General features: G+C 44.3%; 1 protein-coding gene across 5 annotated transcripts in view; it reads right to left on the reverse strand.

The window, feature by feature from the left end:
* The window catches only part of TCOF1 (treacle ribosome biogenesis factor 1), a 338,714-nt gene that overhangs the window by 126,405 nt on the left and 186,623 nt on the right, over nt 1–25,686 (reverse strand). For all 5 annotated transcript variants that reach the window (XM_086931305.1, XM_086931303.1, XM_086931304.1 and 2 more), the window contains 2 exons: nt 2,727–2,942; nt 777–921 (listed from right to left, as the gene is read on the reverse strand). In XM_086931305.1, coding sequence (XP_086787431.1) covers nt 777–921; nt 2,727–2,942 — 361 coding nt within the window. The remainder of the gene's footprint in view (nt 1–776; nt 922–2,726; nt 2,943–25,686) is intronic.

Raw genomic sequence — 25,686 nt, forward strand, 5'->3', positions numbered from 1 at the left:
ATTATGTAGTCGACACTCTTCGAGTGCTTTGCAGTAGTGCACTTTCTCTCTAAGACGTTTTGTCCTAGTTTTCTTTTCAGTTTTGAATAAGGTGGTAGGCAGAACCACCTCAGCAGGTGCACACTTTATATTCTACAAGATTTGTTTCTACTGAATAAACTGAGATAAACCTAAAAACGCTTGACATGTTTAAACTTTTTCTAAAGCTTTAATGTATTATAAATTTTAATGAGGGGAAAATCATCCTTTTTATAATGTAAAAGTAATAATTTGGCGGTTGTATATGATAAGATATGTATTGTTGAAACTCTTTTATGGTTTTTTTATGTACTTTGAAAACCGAATAAAGATTTACTTACTTACTGAATATAGAGTTCAGTTTGTTACATAGGAGTGCAACACAGCTGTCCTTTTGTCTTTTCAAATTTTTGGTGAGGACATGTTTCATAGCCCTTCACCAAAAGAATTTGAGAGCCAAAAACAAAACAAAAAAAAGTAAATCACATCTGCTTTGGGGAAATGCTCCGTAGAGCATTGAAAGGTACAGAAAAAAACAGAACTGATGTCAATGCGCTGCAATGGGGGCTACAGGATTCTGGTGGAGTCCCTATTAATACACTTCTGGCCTCACGTTGGAAAACTTTAGCAGATGTGTCCAGAGCCAATCCGGCAAAAGGGATATTGAAAGGAGAGGAATCTACATGAACAAGCATCCATCAAAAACTAAGACATATCTTGGGTGACAGAACCAGTGTCTTTCAGTCCTAGAATCTCACCTTTAGTTGAAGCAGGCTTCTTTCCAACTTTTTTCTCTTCCTCATCACTAGAGGTGGCAGTGCTTCCGCTGTCTGACATTTGCCACTTTGGGTTGGTTAATGCAGCTGTAGCTTTACCAGGTGTAGGAGTTTTAACAATTGGAGGCTGAATAAATAGAAGACATCACTTACAAAGAAAGCATACAATAAGGCAGTCTCAAACAAACAGGAGACATCAGCGACCAACTGAGGGGTTTCTGAACCTTCCAAACACCCCAACTTATGGACAATAAAGTTGAAAATCAGTGAACAGTTATTGAAGATACTCAAAAGGTAAACATCACAGTTGCTTCAATATAAAATATGTCAGCATCCTATGCCCCTCGCCCCAGCTCTGAAGATGGGAAATGCGATCACATTAATAGTGCTATGACACATTAAAATAAGTAGCAGTTAAATAAACCCATCATATGAATCACTGCCCTTCATTGGTTTGTGCTGTGAATGTGTTTAATTCTACTATTTGAACTGCATGTACAGTGAGCATCTTAGCAAGTGTGTTTACATTTGGATAATACTGTTGCCTACTGGTGTCATTTTCACAAATAAACTGCTGTATCTTGCATTACCACCCTGCCCACCAGTACAGAAAATGTCTGTGTTAAGAACAATACAGGCATTGCACTCTGTTTAGGAAGGGAAACGAACTATAATCACATGTTTTTATGATGGAGAAACTGGTCTCTTGCTGAACATAATTCAGACACCAGGTCCAGACCCATTCCCAAAACTTTCATTGCAACACATTACAATCACGGCCCTATCCCTTCTAGGCACACACAATGGAGCTGTAATATATAGAGCTAACTTGACCCGTATTGGCTATAAGTGCGCTTTACATAGCAGCAGTTGCGTTACATAAGGACACAAATTTCTGTTAGGCATGGGGAGATTAAGTGATTTGCCCAGAATCAGGATGTTGGGCATCATTGCCGAGACTCAAACCCAGTTCCCCAGATTCAAGGTCGCCCACCCTAGACGTTAGGTCAACTCCTCTCCCCTTGATGAACAGGATCGTCACTTGAGGACCTTGATACAATTGACGCCCTTATAACTACCCTCTCTCAGGTCGTCAATCCAAAGAATGCTAACATAAGACACTTTTGAACAAATTTACTTCTGGTAACTCACAGACCAACAACCACCCTAATTCTTTCCTAATGCCCCACCCGTCTTCCTCCATCATTTGATCCATCTCAACCTCACTTTGTTATGTCAGCTACCTGGACACCCTTATACCATCAGCAGAAAAAAACAGATGAAAAGTAATCAGGTCTACTTTGGGATGTGTTAGTATAGTGCTCTGCAGTTACAACCAAGGAATTTGTTTTAATTAGGTCTCCAATGCCGTGCCTTGGAGAATGAATAATAAAGCACCAAGTAATGCCTCAGCTCGGGGAAGCACTTTTTATTACATTTGTACATTGCTGCATGGTCAGACAGAGCTTGGGTTGCTAATAAGCTAAAGGCAGCTTAAGACTAGGGAAGGGCTAGTAAGCCGTTCACATAAGTATTCAAAATTTGTTGTTGAAAATAAGCAAGTTGCTCTATATAACAAGCTCAGTTTTAAAGCATTCCAAAAGCCTACACTAATACCAAACTGCCTCATTCTAGGTTTAGATTTGAGGTTCATGTGGTAAGTGATGACATGTAGAGTATCTCAAGGCCCATCCAGAGTATAGCAAAAAGCCACACTGAACATATGCTGTACTGGCCTGCTTCTCATGCACTTCAAATGTGTTTGAAGTCTACGCTCAGAGCAAAAAAGTGGCTGTTGCTTGAAATAAAAAATTTTTTTAAAAAGAATAAATTCGGTACTCTTGTTATTTAAAAATATTTCAACTGCTGTTTCAGTTTGTACAAAGAATGTTCCACTTATTTCTCACCCCATTCAGCAAAGCCCAGACTTACCTGCACCTCTGCTTCGCTATCAGATGATTCACTACTTCCTGAGCTCTCAGCCTGCTGAACAGCCTTCCCAGGAGCCTTTGCAGGAGTGGCTGCTTTTCCAGGTGAAGCAGACACTTTTTTGGGAGTCATAGTAGCGATTTTACTCTTGTTTGAGATTGAAGTGTCCTTTGCGGGTACTCCTTTAATTTGCGGAGTTGCTTTTGGTGCCACTTTATTCTAAAGTTCAAAAAACAAAAAATAAATCGAACTGGTGAAAAAATGTTGGCACACTAGCAGAAATTTTAAATACAATAAATTACTAGTGAATTTTTATGGTAAAGTTAAGGTTAAATATATCTACTTGACTACTTACCAAAGGGACGAGATTTAAAAATTACCTTCCAACCTATTTCAGGTCTAATATAAATAACTAGCATCTATGATCCCAAACAACTTTAGGTTTATCAGTTCGACATGGGAAAGAAGAATACAAATATAATAAAAATATAACAAGGAGAAACATGGGAGACCTCATCCAGTAAGGTCAGCTACTTAAGTAAGCCTAATTTTGCAAAGGGGTTTTTCTACACAAACCCCTTCACCCATAGTTTATTGCCTCTATGTGGTTTTTGCAAATGTAGCTTCCAATGACTGCTTTTCTTTCAATTCGGATGTACTGGACATACACTTTCAGATGAACGCATTTTTATGGACGATTTACCAGTTGCTAATTAAAAGTATCCATGACAGCACAAAAGACAAGTTACTTGCCTATAACTTAATTTGGTACTCGAAATGTAATTTATTTAATTAATTCTGGAAACCTGATGACAGAAAACAGTTGACTAATCTTGATCTGGTGACTTTTGAATTCCAGATCAACTAGAGCTTCAGTCCTACCCTGTTGATCAGCATTAGTGTCCTGGAGCAAACCTAGAGAGAGCAGCTAAACAAGTAACAATATAGTTAGAAGAGATCGTGATGTTAAAAGTCAGTTACTGACATACCAAAAGCTACACTATATGTTGGCACAAAAACGAACTCCAGACAGCAAATGCAGCTAGCTCCCCTGGCTTTTAGCTTTTTTCTCTGGGCATCCAGGAATGTTTGTGGTACAACATCTGCATGGTAGCATTTGGTTCTTGGACATGAAAAAAGATGAGCAGGCAGAGGATGCTTATGTTTAAGCTGTACATCATCAGAGAGGTTCATCCTGTCAGAGCTATCTGCTACTGGAATCCACCTGCTCCGACATGGTTTGTGCTGGCCCTGACCCAGAAAGGTGCAAACCCTGCAACTGGATTAGAGATCGTGGGGCGATCTCTTGCCTTTTTTTCAAGATCTGGAATGGGAGCAAGCATCTTAGTTGGACCAACCTCACAATAAACCTCTACTGGATGATTACCAGGAGGGACATACTCCCCAGTGGCAATAGCATGTGATGCAATATGTCCAAGAACTGGGGAAGTAGGGCTCCCACTTCCTAGTGCAGAAAAGGTTGCACAATTACTGATTCTGCAGTCATCAGTCTTCTCAACAGTTTTAACTACAGAGCCAAGGAGTTGAAAGAGTCGGCCATACTAGGACCGTAACAGAGGACACACAAAAGAAGAGCAGGGATCTATGCAGGCAGTGTAACACTCCACACATCCAAGTAACCAGAAACGCCTGATCCTGGATCAGACTGACTTGCACCCAGTTAGGAAGTCAGGTACAACCTTTCGGTTCTACGATTCAGTGGCACGGCACACAGAAGAGACTAATTCAATCCCATGGTGCAATACCACCTCAGAATGTGAGTGACGCTTGACCAGTCAGATTATGTAATAGCGTTAATGGACCAAGGGTGTTTGGCAACTGGAAGCCTTTAGGGTACTGGCTAGTTGGTATACCTTAAAACAACCTTGGACATGTATCACGTTTACATCCCATATCCAGATATATGTCCTTTAACATTGAGTGTTCTTAGAAAGGCTACGGTGATCTCTCGCTAGATCTTTGATAGCTTGCACATTTTAAAATGCCCACAGGCATTAACTGCACATTCCTCCTAGTTTTACTGGTATCCACGGTTTGGGTTTCAACCTTCTCCGGTGGAGTTTATGGTAGGGATCTTTGTCAGTACAGAAGTCCTAAAGTACTGTTTATGTGTCCTCCAACTACTCAGAAAGCACCAATATAATGTGAAATAACACGTTCTAACCTTTATAACTCCATTCTTGACCATTACCTAAGGAATGTCACCATTACAATGCATCAGTTACCAGTGGCGGCTCGTAATGTCGACGATTAGTGGGGCGGGCCGTGGGAACGCACAAGCACAGTCCCATCCTCCCGTCCCTCACAAGCACACACATACTCACTCCCACCCATCCATTCACAAGCGCACACATAAACCCATCATTCGCTAGCACATACCCATGCACACACCCATTCAAAGCACACAGCACTAATTCACATACATTTTTCTTGCGCCCACCACAACTTATAGTATGGGGCATCGGATCAGCCCCCTTTGAGCCAGTGTCTCGAATTTTCGCGAGTTACGGCATTCTTGCTTGCGATCCATGTGCACATTTGCCATAAAATTAGCACCCTTCAGTGTTACGGCTGGTAAACCACTGCGCTGTTTACATTTTAAAAAAAAAACAACATTTTTATGAACGTTTAGTTTACCTCCTTTTCAGTATACTGCAAGGGAACAAGAGATGAATGGATCTCAAAATACAATGAATATAAATGAAAAAACTTACCTTGGCTTAATGGCTTCGTTCCCGCGCTGACTCCGTCCCGAGACTGCTCCCGCCTTCGTCCTGGATTTGAATGTGGGCTCTCGTCATTGAAGGCTGCTGCAGGCAGCCTCCCTCCCCTCCATGGCAGCCGGCGCTGATTGGTTCGGCCGGCTGCCCTAAATACGTCATTGCTCACAGTCTGCATCCTGCAGAACAGAGAGTGGGAGGAGGCTTGGGGGAGCGGCTTGCCCACTGTTGCTAATACTGTCTGTTTGAACAGCCTCTCAGGCTGTCCAAACAGTACGTATTCACAACAGTGGGCAAGCCACTCCCCCAAGCCACTCCCCACTGCCCTGAGGCTCTAGAAACCAGGAAGTTCGGAATCGGCTGACGGCTGACTGCTTTCTCGCCGTGCGAGAAGGGCAGGCAGAAACAAATGGTAGTTATTAATAAATAACTACCATTTGTTTCTGCCTTCTTCTCGCACGGCGAGAAAACAGGTGGGGCGGCGCCCAAACGCCCCCATGGGAGAACCGCCACTGTCAGTTACCATGAATTACAACACAAAACACGAACAGCAAAATAAAGGCATGCTCAACTACCTAGAGATCAGACATATTTATTTGCTATGAACCACAACGGCAGAGCTAGAGGCTACTAGTTTCCACCGCATACTCTCCACACATGAATCACAAGCCCAAATAAGATACAACAGGAAACATTTTAGAAGTCAACATAGTTGTTTAGCACTACCGTATAGTGGGGAAGAACAAGGATTCTGGATAGAAAAGCCTCACCCAAATCATCATGGCATACTTGACCATTGCGAGCAGCCCGGTGGCAGTGGGCTCGCTGGCAGGAGCTGGATGGTTGCTCTCTCGTTTTTAAACTAGCGCATTTTGTCACGCTGATTGCGAGCGGTGACACGCTTCTGTTAATGCTGGAATTGATCGTTTTTAATTGTGCACTAACCTGCCCTGAAAGTCAACAGGTTACTAACCTTTACCTTGGATCCTAGGCGCTGTGCGTGGCTGTCTGTGAGCTGATTGACATCGCGGGCTTACAGCGGCCGCGGCCGCCATCTTGGCTTGGGCTGGATCGGCTAACCCCACCCACGCCACTCCCCCCACGCTACTCCTCCATTTAGGAGTGTCTTTGACGCCTCCCCAGTGATTGTGAGCAGCCCGGTGGCAGTGGGCTCGCTGGCAGGAGCTGGATGGTTGCTCTCTCGTTTTTAAACTAGCGCATTTTGTCACGCTGATTGCGAGCGGTGACACGCTTCTGTTAATGCTGGAATTGATTGTTTTTAATTGTGCACTAACCTGCCCTGAAAGTCAACAGGTTACTAACCTTTACCTTGGATCCTAGGGGCTGTGCGTGGCTGTCTGTGAGCTGATTGACATCGCGGGCTTACAGCGGCCGTGGCCACCATCTTGGCTTGGGCTGGATCGGCTAACCCCACCCACGCCACTCCCCCCACGCTACTCCTCCATTTATGAGTGTCTTTGACGCCTCCCCAGTGATTGCGAGCAGCCCGGTGGCAGTGGGCTCGCTGGCAGGAGCTGGATGGCTGCTCTCTCGTTTTTAAACTAGCGCATTTTGTCACGCTGATTGAGAGCGGTGACACGCTTCTGTTAATGCTGGAATTGATGGTTTTTAATTGTGCACTAACCTGCCCTGAAAGTCAACAGGTTACTAACCTTTACCTTGGATCCTAGGGGCTGTGCGTGGCTGTCTGTGAGCTGATTGACATCGCGGGCTTACAGCGGCCGCGGCCGCCATCTTGGCTTGGGCTGGATCGGCTTACCCCACCCACGCCACTCCCCCCACGTACTCCTCCATTTAAACGGCCCACGTGTCAGCGCAGCGGACGAGCGCGACGTAGGCGTGCCAGAGTCGCGCCCGTCCGCGGCAGGCCGGGGCAAGGGGCACCTCATTATGTCCCTTTACTCACATATTCTTCTTCCCATCTCTGCTCATACTGGCATCCCGGTTCGATTGGACCCTCTGTCACCGACCTCCTGACCCATCTTGGTCTACTCTTCCTCCCCTCCCGCACTCCACCCGCTATTATATCACGGCTGATCTCCTTGCCCACCACCCTCCCGCCTATTCTTTCCCCCCCCCCCCCCCCCCTACCCTCTACACTCCGGTATTTCATACCGCGGCCACGCTCCTGAACACCAGGTCGGCGGTCAATCATCAGTACGAGCTATTCGATTACATCGATACACATGAACCGGATCGCCTGTTTTTAACGGAGACCTGGTTCAAGGCCGACTCCCTGCCTAACGTTCTAGCTGCACTGCCCCCCTCATACTCTGCCATTCGAGCGGACCGACCGGAGGGCAGAAGAGGCGGCGGAGTGGCCTTGATAGCTCGCACTGACCTCCATTTCCAGATCCTCCCCTTCCCTCCCATTCCTGAAGTAGACTACCTGGTAACCCGGTCGACCTCCCATCAGGCTCCCCTGACCTCTGTTCTTATTTACCGCCCCCCTCACTCCACCCCTTCTTTTGTTTCCAGCCTCCAAGATCTTCTGGCCACACTAGTAATAAACAACTAGTCAGTGCTAGCCTAGGCGACCTTAACTTCTGGCCGAATGACCCTGCTGAAAGCTCCCTCTCCAAGGAGTTCACCGATCTCATGACTAGCCTTAACTTTACACCTCACATTCACAGCCCCACTCACATACAGGGCCACACGTTGGATCAGGTCTGGACCCTGAATATCCCCACCACACCCACCTTCATTTCCCCTTGTTCCTGTCTGACCACTCTCTAATTTCATTTTCCCTTGCCCTAGCCCCAGAGACTAAGCCCCCGCTCCCTAAGAACACCTGGGTTAGGAAATAGGGCAAAGCCGACATGCCATCCTTCTGCTCGTCTCTGGCCAAATCCAGCCCTGACCTTTCCGGCCTTTCAGCTCCTGCTCAGCTGGCTACCATTAATAACTGGCTGACCCAAGCGGGCAACGAATTCGCCCCCTTGAGGCGAATCACGGTCAAGCGAGCCCACGCTGCTAACCGCTGGTTCACCTTACACCTTAAGGAGAAGAAACTGGCCGCACGGAGAGCCGAGCGAGCATGGAGAAGAGCGTATTGCCCTGTTCTAAAAGCCACTTATTTATCTGTTCTCAAGATATACAAACAAGGCATTCTTGACGCCAAAACTGAATTCTACTCTAATAGGATACTGGCAGCGGAGTCTCAATCAAAAGGAATTTTTGCCACTGTGCATGAACTGGCCTCATCTGATAGAGCTACGGCTACGATTCCCCCCTCCCAATCCCTCTGCGATTCGCTCAACGATTTTTTCGTTGAAAAGGTCGCAAAGATTAAAACCAACATCTCTCCTCCATCCTCCACATTCATCAATCCCCCCCCCCCTCCCACCATCCCTAAATTAACTACCATTCCCCTCCTGACCAAAGCCAAACTCCTCCCCCTGCTTCAAGGGTGAAGTCGGGCTCCCCCCTGGACTTTGCCCCTGCTCATATCCTTAGAGAAATCTTCCTAGCTTGTCCTACCCGCCCCTCACACTCCTCAACGATTCACTCAGCAATGGGGTTGTCCCTACCCCCCATAAATCCGCGGTCGTCATCCCTATCTTAAAAAAGGCCGGCGCCGACCCATCATCCCCTTCTAACTATCGCCCCATCACTCTCCTGCCTTACTTGGGTAAGGTTTTAGAAACCCATGTGACTAGCACCCTGAGCACCCACGTGGAGACAAATCACTGCCTCTCCCCTCGCCAGGCGGGCTTTCGGCCCCTCCACTCTACGGAGAAGGTGGTGATCTCAGTGATGGACGGGCTACGTGAAGGCATCGACACCAACCTCCCGCAAGCCCTCATCCTTCTAGATCTGTCCGCCGCTTTTGACATGGTGGACCACTCCATCCTTCTCACCCGTGTCAGGGCGGCGGGCATAGAGGGCCTAGCCTTCGCGTGGCTCGAGTCCTTCCTGAGCGAGAGGGCTCAGGCGGACCACCTTGCCGGTTTCACTGCCTCCTCCCGCAAGGTAGTGTGTGGTGTTCCTCAGGGCTCTTCACTTTCCCCTCTTTTGTTTAATTTATACATCTACCCCCTCATTTTTATGTTGCAGAAGCTCAAGGTCACGGTGTTTAATTACACCGATGACCTCCAGCCAATCTTTAACCTCTCCCATTCTCCCTCATCCACCCAGAATGTCCAAACTGTCATGTTGTTCATTCAGGACTGGATGAATTGCAACCACCTCAAACTCAATCCGGACAAGACGGAGCTGGTCTTGACCGGAGGTGGTTGCAGCCCCTGGTCTCCGTCCCATTGGCCCCCTTCACTTGGTGTTCCCCAACTCCCAGTCCCTAAAGTCAAAACTCTCGGTATTCTTCTTAACTCCCAACTTTCTGTTCACTCTCAGGTTAGTTCTGTTGTGTCCTCTTGTTTCTTTTCCCTCAGGACAATCAGGAAGATCTCCCGCTTCTTTTCCCTCCCGGCTCTAAAAATCATCGTGATGGCAATGGTGCTCTCACGCCTTGATTATGGCAGCATAATCTATAATGTCGCGCCGGCCTATGCTATTCACCATCTGCAACTAGTGCAGAACCAGGCTGCTCGCCTGATTCATGGCCTGCCCAAATTTTATCGTGCCACCCCTCTACTCCAGGCACTACACTGGTTGCCTGTGAAAGAGCGAGCCTTATTCAAACTTGGCTGCTTCACCTTCCAGGCCAAAATGGGCACTGCTCCGGAGTTTAGATGCTCTGCCATCAAGCCCTACATGCCGGGTAGAGAACTCCGCTCCACCCACATGGCACTCCTGACCACTCCACGATTCAAAAAGAAGAAGGCTGGTGGAACAAAATTTGCTGTCCTTGCCCCAGCTTTCTGGAACTCCCTCCCTGTGGGACTTCGCACTTCACCTTCCTACATAGAGTTCCGGAAAAGTCTTAAAACCTTGCTTTTCTCCTGAGCTTTTCTGCCTATTCTCCCCTTGCCACTGTTGTTGTTCGCAATCTGAAAAGCGCCATGAAACCGCTTGGTAAAAGCGCGCTTAGTAAATGTTTTAAATTCAAATTCAAATTGTCTAGTCATCTCCATCATGATACGGTAATACCATCAAGGCGGCCTCAACAAGCGGGAGATCCAGCAACAATGATCTACGGCAGCAGACATCAGAAACATTCCTGCCCATGAAGAAATCATGAAAATACACTGAGGATGGATAGATTTTACTATCTGCAAGACCACATCAAATACCACCAGGTAAACCCTGATCTGGAGAACAAGCAAGGGAAAGGAAAAGAAGGACAACAAAAACTGGACACCAAGGCCTCGAGCTGAATGCAAGGGGATGGGTTCCAAATGGAGTCAGCTTGAAAGAAAAGCCCAAGATAGATGGCTGGAGAGTTCTGGTTGACTGTCTATAGCCAAGAAAGGATAGGCATTAGTAAGTATACAAGTCATGCTTTAAAAAAAAATTGTGTAATGAGCTTTAGTGTGAAAAAATAACTGTTCGCATAAATCTCTTTTCTGCCCATCATAGTTTTTGAGAAAAAAATCTAAATCAGAATAAGAAAGCACCAATTTTGATTTTCCCTGCTTTGTTTAAAAATAATGCTCCATAACTTTCACCCGGGCTGCTGGCAGCAGGTATTAGGACGTAACAACTCAATTGCAATTTATTACACATGCACAGCTATGTTATTTGTAATTGCAGTTGACTAGATACGTCACAAGTGCTGACAATATATCAAATATTCTTAGATAAAAAGCCTACGCAGGACTTGGGCCTGTATTATCATCATGAACATATGAGGCAATGTGCCCCTACAGAGATCAGATAGACCGCAAATACATTAGGATAGTAAATTAAATAAGCCTTCTTGAGACTAGTAAATTTAGCAACTGTAGTAAAGAACCTCTTTTTGACATGGTCATTGCCCCAACCTCATTATGCCTGATATTGGATGCAAATTTTGACAAGGTCCCCAAAGCCATGACTCTTTCCCTATAATAAGGTAACTGCTCCATTTCTCCCCAATTGGAAAGACATTTAGCACCTCGGTAAGTCCATAGTAAATGGTGGCAAGGGTACTAAAGAATGTCCCCTGTATTGTGCCACCCTGGAGGAACCCACCACCAAAACTCACGCAGAATGCAATTGTAAGCTGCGTGAAATGATGCAGACAAATGTGAAAACGCGACATTGCACACACCCTGTGTGCCCATGCCCACAAACACTACATGCAATATATGTGAGCCACCTCAACAGCAGCTCTTATAGCTCTAAGGCATGGTGCATTATATTAAATGTGAGAAGATATCTGCATGAGCAGATATGCCTCTGTCCTTTCTAGTTCAAATGCTAGACAGTACAAGTGAACAGGGAACCCATCTTAAGTAGATGTACTGGGCACTGGTCGTTACGAGTTCCCCACTGCATGATGGCTTCACTGAAACCTATGGTGTTTGGTATTAAACACCTTGCCGTAATAAATCCGTACTGATACCAATAGTTGGTTAAGCTATGCTCCCAAAGGGCACATTAACGGTACCCCCCCTCAAAACTCTGCCTCTTAATGTGCTAACTGAGTTATCTTCCAGACTGCCGCTACAGAAGAGTTTCTGACCACCTGGAGGCGAGAGCCCATGCTTTTATAGGTAAGAAACAGAGCCTGCTCTGGCAAGAGGTATTTACACCTCCTCTAGCACAATGGGTAGTGAATTTACATAACTAAGTCCAGAGGTTTCAAAGCCTCTGGCGCCTTTAATATGCGACCCCGGCTTGGGAGATGCCACCCTCTGCCCTGAGGCCTATTTTGGTACCGGAGCATGGAAGTTAGCATCCCGAAGGTCGATGGTGGCATGAAGTCACCCATGGAGAGAAGACGCAGGATCTCTACTAGTGTAAGCATGCGGAAGGATTGGCTCTTGAGGTACCTGTTGAGCGCTCACAATTCCAGAATCGGTCGCCAATCTCCCGTCTTCTTGAGTATTAGGAAGAAACCGGAATAGAAACCCTTTCCTCTCTGAGACTTGGAAACCACTTCGACTGCAACTTTCTGATTTAGAAGACGAACTTGATGGAAAAACTCCTTGAGGTGGGGAGGAGGCGGGCCAGACGGTGGAGTGGGAGGAAGAATCTTGATGAACTCTAGAGCAGGCCCTTTGCCACTGATGGAGCGAGTTTCAGGAATAATTTTATTCTGACTCGTGAATTCATATTTCCATAATAATAATTTTTATTAATATGTTTGTGCATGGTTTTCACTAATACAACCTAGATTAAAAGTGAGTAAAGTCACACAGGACTAATATTATTTGCTTTATGTTGCATCTGCAAGTTTGTCTTTAAATAAATCTATTAACCTTGTCTTATGTCCTTTGTCCTTGTCAACATTAATGCGGCTGATTAATTAATGGCATGTGCTTACTTTACATGTGCTTCTGTCTATGTTGTGTTCCTTTTTATATTTTTGCACAGGTTCATGGAAAATCCTGCTGGCCTTAATCAAGAATGGTAGATATATTATCACCGTATACGTGTGCTTTTCTGCTAGATAAATTATACTAATGGGTTAATTTTAGCTATGGTGGGTGGGAAACAGAATGGGTCTCAATTCTTTAATTAATTGCGGTCTTGTGTTTCTTTAAACATTAGGTAATCGAGTGGGCCTTTATTGAAAAGAAGCCTGACTGGCAGTGCTGCCGAGGACGTGTTCTGACTTTACATTAGCGAAACTCTTGCTCTTGGGCTAAAAGAATGTTTCCTGCCGAATGAATAAAAGAATGATGTGCAGGACATTTGACGTAGAGTCTTCACGTTTCTTCAAGTGCACCAAGGACACTAAGCCTGCTTTGCTTGCCAAGTTCAGGATGTCAAAAGTTTTTTTTCCCGGCTAATGTTGCGATCTGGAGGAAGCTGGGATGTTCTATTTCATAGACAATAGGGGCTTATGATGTGCCCCGGACTTCGGTCACAAATAAGTGACACGTAGGTGGACTGACATAGCTTAGCCAATCCCGAGGCTGAATTTCTGGTGTTCTTTAGTAATTTAGATACTAAGTTAGTTAGAGAAACTATAAAAACTGTCCCCTTCTTAGGAGCCCGCCCGCACTTCCTGATTCCCATGAGACGATGACATGCTGATGGACTATTCTTTCATGTAAGCATTAATAGGGCTCTAACTTTGCATTTTTCCCTTTAGGCTGTCAGTTAGGGAAATAGACATAGGTTTGAAAAATGTTTTCTTAATATTCATGCTTCTGATTATTTTTGAATTGCCATGATCAATGAGCCTTTATTAATAAACTGATAAGTTAATGCAAATAAAGAGATTTCTTATTAAAATGCTTATTCATTTAAAATAAAAGTTTAAAAATGTCAAGCTGGTCTTGATTTATTTTGAACGTTACCATCAGTTAATCTTTCGACCTGGTGGCTTAATTAAATGTTTCTGTTAATTTGCCATGGTTAAAAAGGTTATACTGTAGTTGTATATTTAGTGTATATAAATTTAGATAGTTTTGATTAATTAGGCCACATGATTCAGTTGCCTAAAATCTGTCTCGATTTCTTATGGGCCTTGTGAGAGATTTATATATTGGTGAGTATTGTGGTATTGAGTGGTGTAGTTTGAGACAGAATTTCTTTAGTGGCGCTGGATCAATTTCTCTGGTAGCAGAGTTCAGTTACTATGGTAACTGACATGTTACATGGTAATTACATAGGATCCATGACTAAAACATGTTAAGATTGTTCCCTTGTTGTATGTAGTCGAAAGGTTTTTTCCTGCAGTGTGAAAATTCCTGGTTTAGCCGGCAAAAGAGTAGTGCGACTAGGTGAAGTTACACAGTGCATTTGTTCTGTTTCAAAATAGTGGTAATAATTTATCACTAGTATTGTGGACGTACAACACAAGTTTAGGGACCTTAGGTGTGTCTGGTAAATGCATAGTGAGGATTGTCTATGAAATCGTACCATTGAGTATAGGGACTTGGTGAGCCTGTTTTAAAACTCTCTGTGAAAAGAGTAATAGATCTATCTGAGCTTGAGTGAAGGGTAAGGAAGTGTCGTCTATTCTTACTAGCGATTCTGGATTTCTATGGTTGGTTAAAGTCCTGCCAAGATTTCATGTATGTATAATTAGGTTTTCCGTTTGAATGCGTAAATGTTTCTGTGAGAAATAGCGTAGTCTATTCCATGCGAAAGATTTTCTGAATGACTGTTAAAACTATCACTTTTGTTAGTGAAACGGACAAATGGTTTGTTTTTCTGTAGTTATTAACTGAAGTTCATTGAAAAGTATTGTTTAAAATGGCGGTGTGAAAATTTTCTGTAAAGGAGGGATGAGTTTACGGAGTGACACACACAGCGAAGCTGCAGCGGCAGTGTACGTCATTGGGTTCGCACTGTGATTGGTTAGCATTCGTCACAGCAAGCGCGCTGATTGGCTCACGTGACAGTGACGAGCTAATAGCTGATTGGTCCATTCTGAATACTGCATTTCTATTGGTTGAGCAAGGTAGTGACGTAGCTTACCCTCATTGGCTTGTTGGTGTCTTTCGCGCACGGATTGGCTAGAGTAGCGGATCATCAAGAAAATATTTACAATCTTTTTCAAATAAGCGATTTTGCTTAAAAACATGAGTTATTGGTACGGAAAAGAGGAAACTAAGCCTTCATGGTTTCAGAAAATAAAAAATGTATTTAATCCCGACAAGAAAATTGAAGCGCGTGGTGGAAAATTACTTCATAAGTACAAAACACCCGCAGCATATATGGAAGGTGAATATAGTTATACTGTAATTTGGTTTGAAAATTGGATGCAATATACAAAAAATTATGGTGTATTAGCATGGCGAGAAGATGGATCATTTAATATGAAAGTTTTGAGAAACCTGAGAGAAAAAAATGATGGCTCTTATGCCAAAGCCTAGACCTACACAATTTTAAGCTTTAGTTGAATGGGAGGTTGAAATGATGGAACTTGATCGAGAAAACAAAGGTTTACCTAGAAACCCAAAATATAATGTAAATAGAGACACATGAGATAAAGTGAGACGCTGGAGAAAAGCAGACATGTACGATGGTCTGTACCCAGTGAGAATAATGACTACTGAAACACCAGGTCAAAAGAGTACTCAAAAGAAAGAAAAACTTGATGAAGAATTAGATGATGCAGTTTTAGAAGACATTTATTCTACTAAACGCAAACCTCCACCTTATCAAGCAGAATCACAATCTACCCCGAGAGTTTCTACAGGAACTTCTCCAAGTGCACCTCCTAGGGAAACTGATGAAGGTTCACCTAGATTTGTAAAATTACCAGAAAGAGCAGGGTCAATAAATAATTCTAGTACACCAAGAGAAAACAGAGATAATCCTCAGATTCCAGAACAAAGAAATTATTTCCTGAGAAACTCAGAAAGACTAGCTGATATGCCAGAAATTTTAAATTATAATAAGGCAAAAGAAGATTTAATCCAACAATTAACTAAAGCATTGGAAGCAGTGACAGTACGAGTAACGATTGGTCCTGTCGTACCAGATTTTGATCAAAAAGAAAAAAAGACACTCAGTTCTGACAGTTCCCTTAAATGCAGAAATTCAGAAAGTGGCTGAAAATTTTTATTCAGAGTTAACAGAAATGCACAGAGAAAAATCAATGATGCCAAATTTAACTTTTAATCAAAGTTTGTCAGGTTGCCAGACACCATCAGTTGCAGAATCTGATTCTGGTTCTTCAGAAAGAAACTTGAATAAAATAGACATAACGCAAAATGCACTGTCTCCGGAAGCTCCTGAATTTAAAAAGCTTGATGTTGCAAAATTAAAAGCTGATTTGGAGGAATTAATAATAGGCACAATTGGTACTGACAATTTAAGATTGTATCAGGATGATGAACTGGTTTTTATCTGTAAGAGCATTCAGTGGAAAACGAAAAACAGGTATGATCAACTGGAAGAAATGGCTGCTGAATTAGAAATTGTTTTGAGCAAACAGAAACATTTGCAAAAACATTACAGAGTGGATTTTTTTGAGAGAGACATTGACAACCTGAATACTTCAGGAAGAATATCCCATATTAAAGAATTGATAATGTTTCTGAAAAGATTAGGTGAATTAGGCAAATGGAGAATGAAATGGTCAAAGAATAAAGAGCAAGACAAAAGAGACAGAGGAGAAACAGTTTCTGAATTTCCTATGAGGGAAATAGCTGGTGGAGGGTATGTGCATGTCCCTTAGTCAAGACAGGACATTTTGTTGTTCACAAATGATTTTCCTCGGCTGAGAGAAAAGCCCGTGGAATGGTATCGTCAGGTGGACAGATTCATCAAAGTGTCAAAAGTTCTGTGGATTGATCTAGATGGATTCTTTGACATTATATCCCATCAGATCTTTGGACAGAATGTAAAATTTCTGTGAGTTGGCCCAAAGAAGAACCTGCTCGAGACACAATTTCAGGTACCCCATCAAACGATGTCATGGAAATATACAATAAAGTAATTTATTGGCTGAAAGAAAAAATCCCCCCGAAAGAAGTAGACTGAGTTAAAATTGACAGAACAAACCAAGAGCCAAGAGTCAGTACATTCATTTTATGAAAGGTTACTGTTGGTTTTCAAACAACACAGTGGCTATGAAAAATTAAGTGAAAAGGACATGAGCCACTTCATTTACAGATTTGTTTATGGCCTGAGACCTGAAATAAGTGAGATGATTAAAAATGGAATTGTGGGTTGGCAATCACTTTCAGTTGATGGCATCTTGAGAAAGGCAAAATACTGCAGTGATGAGATTGAAGCAGAACAGAGAAAGCTCAAAGAAAAGGCAATGTGGGCACAGGTGAAGGTAGCTGAGCAACAGCAGATAGCCTTAGAAAATAAAAATGTGCAACACAATCAAGGCAAATTTAGAAACAATTTTAATACACCAAAATTTTATGTGAATATTAAATAGCTAAAACAAAAGCTCCCATGTTTTAATTGTGGCGAAATTGGACACTGGAAGCGAGAGTGCAAAAATCCACCCAGAAATTAAAAAAAATCATCATTGAATCCACAGATGCAGAGTGAGATAAAACAGCAACAGCAGCTACAGCAGCAGTTAAACGAATTAAGTCAGCAGCGACGGCTACAGCGACAGGTAGTGAATCAGCAGAGCCAGATTCCACAAGCACCTTTTCCCAACTGTGTGAATGCTCAGAGGTGCACCCCTGAAGCAGGTTTCTGCGGAGGAGATCAGGTAAACAGATTGCCAAAAACGAATGTGTGAAATGTTTCTCAGCAATTTTGGTTGAAAGATAATGAAGCAAGTGATTCCTCTGAAGATTACTCATGACGGTGCCTGAGAGAGGAAGAAGAGTGTGTGCTTGGACCCACTCTTGAGGTAGATCAGGCTGGTCCATTTGTAAATGGTAAAGTGAATGATGTTGATGTCACTTTTCTTGTGGACACAGGCGCTACCCGTTCTACTGTTAGATCAGCAGAAATTGAAAATCTTCCACTCTCTGGTGAGAGCATCCAAGTTGTAGGTGTGGCAAAACAGCAAATTAAAACAAATTTAACTGAGCCAGTGAATGTTGAAATTGGGAATTTCAAAGACAAACACAGATTTCTAGTTTGTGACAGTAGTCCTGTAAATTTGTTAGGGCGTGACATCTTGTGTAAGCTGAATTGTAGAATTTATTGCTCACCGGATGGTATTGAGCAACAAACTTCAGAAGTAGATGGTCTTTACAAATTAACAATGTTGATGGTCGAAGAGGAAAGTAAATTACTTCCTGCTTTTGACAAAAACAATTTGTCTGAAGAGCTTAAAAAGCCAGTCAATTCAGAAAGTTGGGACTTAACTGGAAATGATATGGGTCTCATGAAACATGTGGATCCAGTAAAAATTACTGTAAAACAAGGAGTAGATTTCCCAAACGTTACTCAGTATAAAATGAAAGCTGAAACGATTGAAGGAGTCATTCCTGTGATTGAAAAATTCATAAGTCAAGGTGTTTTAAAAGAGATTGAGAGCAGCTCATGTAATTCACCGATTATGGGTATCAAAAAGCCAATCGGAACTTACAGAATTGTTCAGGACCTGAGAAAAATTAACCAAATTGTTGTTCCATGTTGTCCTGTTGTTCCAAACCCTGCGGTAATTCTTTATCAGATTCCACATGATGCAGAATGGTATACGGTCATTGACCTATGTAATGCCTTCTTTACAGTTCCACTGCATCCAGAAAGCAAACAAATTTTTGCGCTCAGGTTCCAAGACCGCATCTTAGCATGGTGTTGTATTCCACAGGGGTATACTGAGAGTCCATCTATCTTTAATCAGTTGTTAAAGAAATACCTGGAAGATTTAGTTTTGCCTGGAAAATCAACATTGGTCCAATACATTGATGACCTTCTGGTGGCTGCAAAAACACGAGAAAATTGTGTGACTGACACCATTACCCTTTTGAATCGATTGGCAGTTGAGGGACAAAGTGTCACCTGCAAAATTACAATTTTGCAAACAAGAAATAAAATATCTTGGTCACAGAATTGCAAAAGGAATCAGACAAGTGGCAATTGAAAGGATTAAAATGATTCGAGCAATACAACCTCCGACAACACAAAGACAGGTCAGAATGTTTCTGGGAATGGTTGGTTATTGTCAATGGATTAGTGGATTTTCGGTAATTGCGAAACCACTACAGAGACTGACAAAAGCAGCCATAAAAGACCTGATTACACTGACAACAAGCATTTACAATGCAATGGTCTCGGCAATATTATAGGTAGAGCTATTGGCATTCCTCATAATTTTTTTATTTTTTATCCCTAAATAAATGGCATTGTCATTTCTATTGGCAATAGCTGAATTGTTTGCATATGTGAGACCTATTGCATTAGCAGAGAGAGAGTGAGGTAGTGAGAAAGAGAGAGAGAGAGAGGTATTGAAATTGAGAGAGAGTGAGGTAGTGAGAGAGAGAGAGTGAGGTAGATAGAGAGTGAGGTAGTGAGATAGAGAGAGTGAGGTAGTGAAAGAGTGAGGTAGTGAGATAGAGTGAGGTAGTGAAAGAGTGAAAGAGTTACTTTAGTGAGATAGAAAGAGAGCGAGTGAGGTAGTGTGTTAGAGAGAGATAGTGAAGTTGTGATGTAGTGAGATAGAGTGAGGTAGTGAGAGAGTGAGGTAGTGAGGTTTTGAGAGAGAGAATTCGTGAGATAGTGAGGTAGTGAGATAGATAGAGTAGAGTAGGGAGGTAGAGCGAGTGATGTAGTGAGAGAGAACGGAAACACTGCACACATCGGAAGCACCCATCAGAAGCCCTGCACACATCGGAAGCACCAAAGCAAATATTTCCTAATCCGGCGACAGAATTAGGACTGTGGGAATTGCAAATATAAAATATGTTACTTTTTCTTTTTAAATATATTATTTGACATTATGTGTAGGTTTTAAGTGACGGGTGATTAGTGACATCTAAGAGAATATTTTTCTAAATGATGGTTTGCATGCTCGTGTACTAAAGATTGGTGTATACACGGGTTATAATATGCATAATTCGAGATAGAGCAACACCCATTTGATAAGAATTGCGTGCCCTGTTTTAAAAATGCCACTTTTCTGCTTGTTTCTCGTATTATTTCAAAGAAAATTTTTGGGGAGGTTCCCCAGTTTTGGAGTCACTATTAAAATAAAGGAACGAGCTAGGAAGCACCGAAATTCTTCGCAACGTACAGAAAAGCACTTTATAAATGCCAATAAAACATTTTAAAAAGATACCCACGAGGTGCAGTAGAGGTGGCATGGGGAAGAGTGAGAAAGAAACATGACGGGAGTCTGGCACCCCTGTAGAGTGGGGGAGTCGCCTTGGCGGTAGCACCCCCTCCCCTCCTGCCGGCTGACCCACCTGCTCATCCTTGAGCCTCCGCGCCACCTGTTCTCAGCAACACCCTCCCCCTTCCCACGACTCTCCCTGGGAGCTGGATCTGATTATTCATGGCCCGCTGTGCAGAACAACTGCGCCATGGCAACGGACTTCCTTTCACAGTTAGCCATGTACCCCCCCCCTTTCTGCCAGAAGTTCCCTAAGCCACCTGTGAGCTCCTTATGAGGCACCATCACTATAAAAGCGACCACTCCCCAGCCGCAATTCTGTAAACAGTCCAAGACCTGCTGGTTCAACCACTAACCTCACAGGGACACGCATCAATCTCGGTGTGTCAGGATTCAGTTTTAAAGTCAAAACACCAGGATGTGGCTCATCAGAGGTCCACAAAGCAAAGCATAGACATGCCTTCTCTTTGTCAGCCTGCACCTTCAGCTGACCCCTTCAAGGCCCTGGGTGAAATCCTGGATGCCCACCTGCAAGAACTTGTGAAGCCGCGGTTTCAAATCACATGCACAGACACTGCAACAATGGTGACAGTGTACTGCTTATAGCAGTGGTACTATTGTTTTCAAAAAGAGACCGTGTGAAAATGGGTTTGTTAACTGCACTCATCTGAACTCTTGTCTGTTCGCAACTAGAAGACAAGGAGGACCTCCTTCGACACTATGGAAATCTATAGTTGTCAAATTACCCTTTATCTGACAGATCTTTGCTTGCTAGGATTTTTAGCCCCATACTTATTACATTAAGAAATCAATAGGAAATTCTACAACACTAAGCCCTTTTGGTTAAAATCCAGATCTAGCTGATGGTGTAAAAAAGAGACAAGTCAGTAAGATTTGGGGACATTAATCGCAGAGAGTGCAGTCAAAAGGCACTAATGTGTTATGGGAAACATTGCCAACTACAAATATGAATCTTTTAGTCACCAGTTCTGGTGACAATATCGGTCACAGTGACATTATGCTCAGTGATGTTTCATATCCTTACACCTGTCTTCATAACAACAAGCTTGACAATGGTGCATGGAAGCGCACCTGCACAGCATCTCGATTTGTCCTTAAAAATCTGTAACCTTTAAACAGTGGTTCAGTCATGATTTGATCCGCCATACAAGGCAATACTGCTCTATATAGGATATGGGGTGATACCCCGAAACCGGTCCCAGGATGCTTGTTTTCGGTCCAGGGAGGACCTGAGCTGACAGTTCCGGCTGGACTGTTCCCATGGGAGGTGGGAGGGGGGGCAGGGTTTAGACTGATTTGCATATGGGTGGATCCAAACTGGAGTGGCATGGAGAGCAAAACGATGGATTTAAACCATATCTATTGATTGTTGGTGAGTGTTTATAAAGTTTCAGCAATCCGTCCATCATCCTGTGCCTTTTGCTATATATGTTCAGGACAATAATCATGAAACAACCTATACAACAATGGTCAAAATGAAGGCCAACTCAAAATTACAGCTTGCACAGCAATGGTCAAAATCAAGGCACAATGGAAGAATATAATGCTGTACTTACTTAAGCCGCATTGCCCCTGATCAGACTCTTAACAATGGTTAACATCCTTTTCAAAGTACATTAGCCACCACTACCTACCGATTCGCAATTATGGCCTGAGCAGAAAGTCCGAGTGCATAATGAAGAGAAGGGCAATTAGCTGCTGTTAAGGCCAATAGCGTGTGGGCAGGAAGGCTAGTAGCACCTGTCCCAATACACGTGCAAACAGGCCCCGCCCTCACTGCCTTCCATATGACCCTGCTTCACACACTCACTGAATTAAAACAGGGGAAAATAAGAGATGCTCGTGCCATCTTTCTAACTAAATGAGCCAATTCCATACAGGGTTCGAATATATAATGATGGTGAAGATTGTTGAAAACCAGCAGTACACTGTCTTCATGCCATTACACAAATACATTCATACAGGTCTCGAGAAGCATGCTGCTTGCACGCTAAACGTATAGGCATTGGTTATCTCTCTTGCAGCATACACAGGTAGGTACACAAAGTATCTTCCCAACTTTAGGGTCGCAATGGAGGAGGGGATACTAAGCATGATGCACGCGCTGTGTTGCTGTGCAGCTAGGTTCATGCCATGCCAGTACAGATCACATGTGCCAATCCGACCAATAACGAGATACACTTAGGTATTTCATGTACGGATTTTTCTGCTTAAGCACATGGCATGCATTGCCTCCTAAAACAGTTAAAGAAAAAAAGACAATTTGCAAGTATAAAAGTGGATTAGTATGAGAACGTCAGCACAACGTGTGGTCAATGCCAGCGGGCAGGCTACTTCCAAAAAGTAAAGCAAAGACAGACTGGCACAGACACCCTCCAAGGGATCAGCTGACAGAGTATGCAGTGCAAGAGAGCTCGACCAATCATATCCAGGGCCTGTGATCTTTCCTCCAATCCCCTAAAGCAGGCCCTGAGTGAACACTCGGACAAATGTGGTCACGATTCTTACTAGAGTTCAGATTCTGTACACCACCCATTCACCTAACTCTGGGGCCCTCCCTCTGTCACGGGAGTGTGGTACACAAACTCTCTCACACCCCCAACGTCGTATCAGGTCATACACCTGTGACCATGATTGTTTCTGACAAAACATACATGTGCCCAATCCCTCCTTCCGCTCCAGACTGGGGCCTGAATTGAGTCAAGCACAAGTCATCAATGAGTGAAGGATTATGCAACGCCCGTTTAAATATGCAAATCCCATAACACCCTCTCTCTAACTGCCTTAATAAAAGGCCAAGAACCACGAGGCACAGGCAAGGTCTATCACCTTTCCCCAATAACCATTAAACTCATTTTGCCATGTGAAATGCACGTGTCAGTACACTCTACAGTTACCTATAAACTTTCATATGCGCCTGTCACTGATTTTATAACCCTTAATTAATACAACACCAATAAACACTGCCACGCCCAAAACATGGCAGGCGCCTTTAAACAAGAAACAAGAGTCACTGTGGTACAACGCCTGTAACCTATCATGCAACTTCCAGCCAGGCCTTTCTTTTGGGAACGTCTAACTCTACCTAACCAATCGTAAACACGCCCAAAATCATCCAATCGAACCCTAGGGCGCAGACTGAACACGCCTGTCTCTGCAGTGCAATGAATGCAAGCCGTGACCTCCTCGCCTATCCCTCCATCATGGGATGCAGTTCAAGCACTGCTCAGCAGAGCCCAGGCACATACTGTGCACCCAGTCATTGACGTCGGAGTACATGCCTGCAACCTATCACACAAACACCAGGGACACAATGACACAGGTTCTTTGTTCAGCACAATAGATAGCTGTGGGTGGGTGGGTGGTAGGTGCTCTTTCCATGAAGAAGAGCCCGGCGGTTCCTCTTACCATCCATGTTCTCCCGGTCGCTGATGTGCTGCAGGTTGCAGCCTGTGCCTCCCGGCTCAGGTCTGTCTCGGGTCGGTAGGACTCCAGCCTGGATGGGCATTTCTGTGCGACACGCAGTAGGACGCGGTGTTCCCCATGGTGCCTCCCCGCGAACTCCTCGCCTGCGTCCGCTTTGAAGGCCTCGCTGCCCCTCAGCTGCTGGCACTGGCGAAGGGGGCCGAGCTCTCCCCCACTGGCACCCCGAGAGGATTGGGGCTGGGGTATCGGATCCGGCCGCCCTCAGCGGCTAGGCGCCGGACACAGTCATGGGCAGAGCCGGGGACAGACAGGAGAGGGGCTCCTCCCTTCTCAGCCGCACATCTCCTCCCGGCAGGGACCCCCGCACGCACAGCCTCCGCCCGGGGATGCTGCTGCTGCGTGCATGGGAAGCAGGCAGCAGCCCCTAACGCTCCCCACCCAGGGCGGGCTCCGTCGGGGAAACTTGCGGGCATCGGCGGCCACAGCTGGGGGGGGGGGGGCTTTCCTTTTCCTGGCGTCGGGTCTGCAGCCGGCAGTCTCGCTTCCTCCCGAAACTACTCCCGGCAGGGGCAGGAGGGAGCCGAGGCTCCGGGAAGTGCAGTTTCGGGGCGCACTGAGCGGTGGAGAGGCACCCCAGGCGCTACAGCAAGCACACACCGCCCGGCTCGCACTGTACACTCGTAGAGGATCAGCACCCTGGTGCCACCAGTTCAGCGCCTGCCACTCATAGCCACCCCCAGTGCTGACAGACCCCACTCTGCCCCGGATCTCACCAACTTTCAAAGAGGATAGGGATTTCTTACCTCGCTCAGGCGGCGAGGAGGAAGGGAGTCCTGCAGCTCATCTTCGGGGAAGAAAAAAAATGGCGGCCACAAACTTTTGAAATTTTTCGGAATTGGGGGCGTGGTTTTGATGTTCTGAGTGACGGACAACGTCACTGTCTAAAGATCAAAAATTACGCCCCCAAATCCGAAAAGGACGGGGCTACATCGGAGTGACTGATCTCTCCTCCAATGGCTGGCCTCCGTTTAGGAAGCCAGCCAATGAAGGAGAGACAGGGCAGGGAGGCGGGACCTACAGCGCTACTAAGACTCATTAAATCTCACGCCTAAGACTGCGCAAGCGCAGCCTTTTAGGTCTTCGACCTAAAAACTGAGTTAGAGGCCTTTGAGCAGCTAAAAAGAAGTCTGTGTGAAGCTCCAGCTTTAGGAATGCCAGATTACGAGAAAGAATTTGAGCTGTACTGTAGTGAAAGGGAAGGTTGTGCATTATCAGTTCTAATTCAGAGACATGGAAATCTGAGAAAGCCAATTGCTTATTTCTCAGCAGTTTTGGATCCTGTTGCAAAAGCTTTGCCATATTGCTCAAAAGCAGTGGCTGCCACAAGTGTAAGGCTTGAGCAGAGTGAAGGAATCATAATGGGGTTTCCTGTAAAAGTGTATGTACCTCATTCAGTTGAAATTCTTCTTACCAGAAGCAAAACCCAGCATTTGACTAGTAACAGACTGACCAAATATGAGAAAACCATTCTGGGATCAGATAATGTTCCAATTGCAAGATGTGTGAATCTAAATCCTTCCACATTATTGCCCGACGGCGTTATTACTGAAGTCAAAAATGAAGCAGACATTGATCATGAGTGCTTGGATGTTGTAGATTACTGCACTAAGCCCAGGCAGGACATAAAAGATGTTCCCTTGCCAGAATCTGATTTGGTTTACTTTGTTGATGGTTCTTGTTTAAGAACAGAAGAGGGCATTCTGAGAGCAGCATACTCAGTATGTACAGTCTCAGATGTTGTTGAGGGTTCCCCTCTTGAAGGAATGTGTTCAGCTCAAGTGACAGAATTAATTGGTTTAATTCGAGCTTGTGAGAGAGCAAAAGGGAAAAAGATTACCATGACTATGGCCAACTTTGGTCTCAAAGAGGTTATCTAACTTCTGCGGGAACACCATTCAGGAATGCAAAATTGATCAAAAGATTAATTGATGGC

Source organism: Lissotriton vulgaris, chromosome 7 (assembly GCF_964263255.1).
Source record: "Lissotriton vulgaris chromosome 7, aLisVul1.2, whole genome shotgun sequence".
In the NCBI taxonomy this organism is placed as follows: Eukaryota; Metazoa; Chordata; class Amphibia; order Caudata; family Salamandridae; genus Lissotriton; species Lissotriton vulgaris.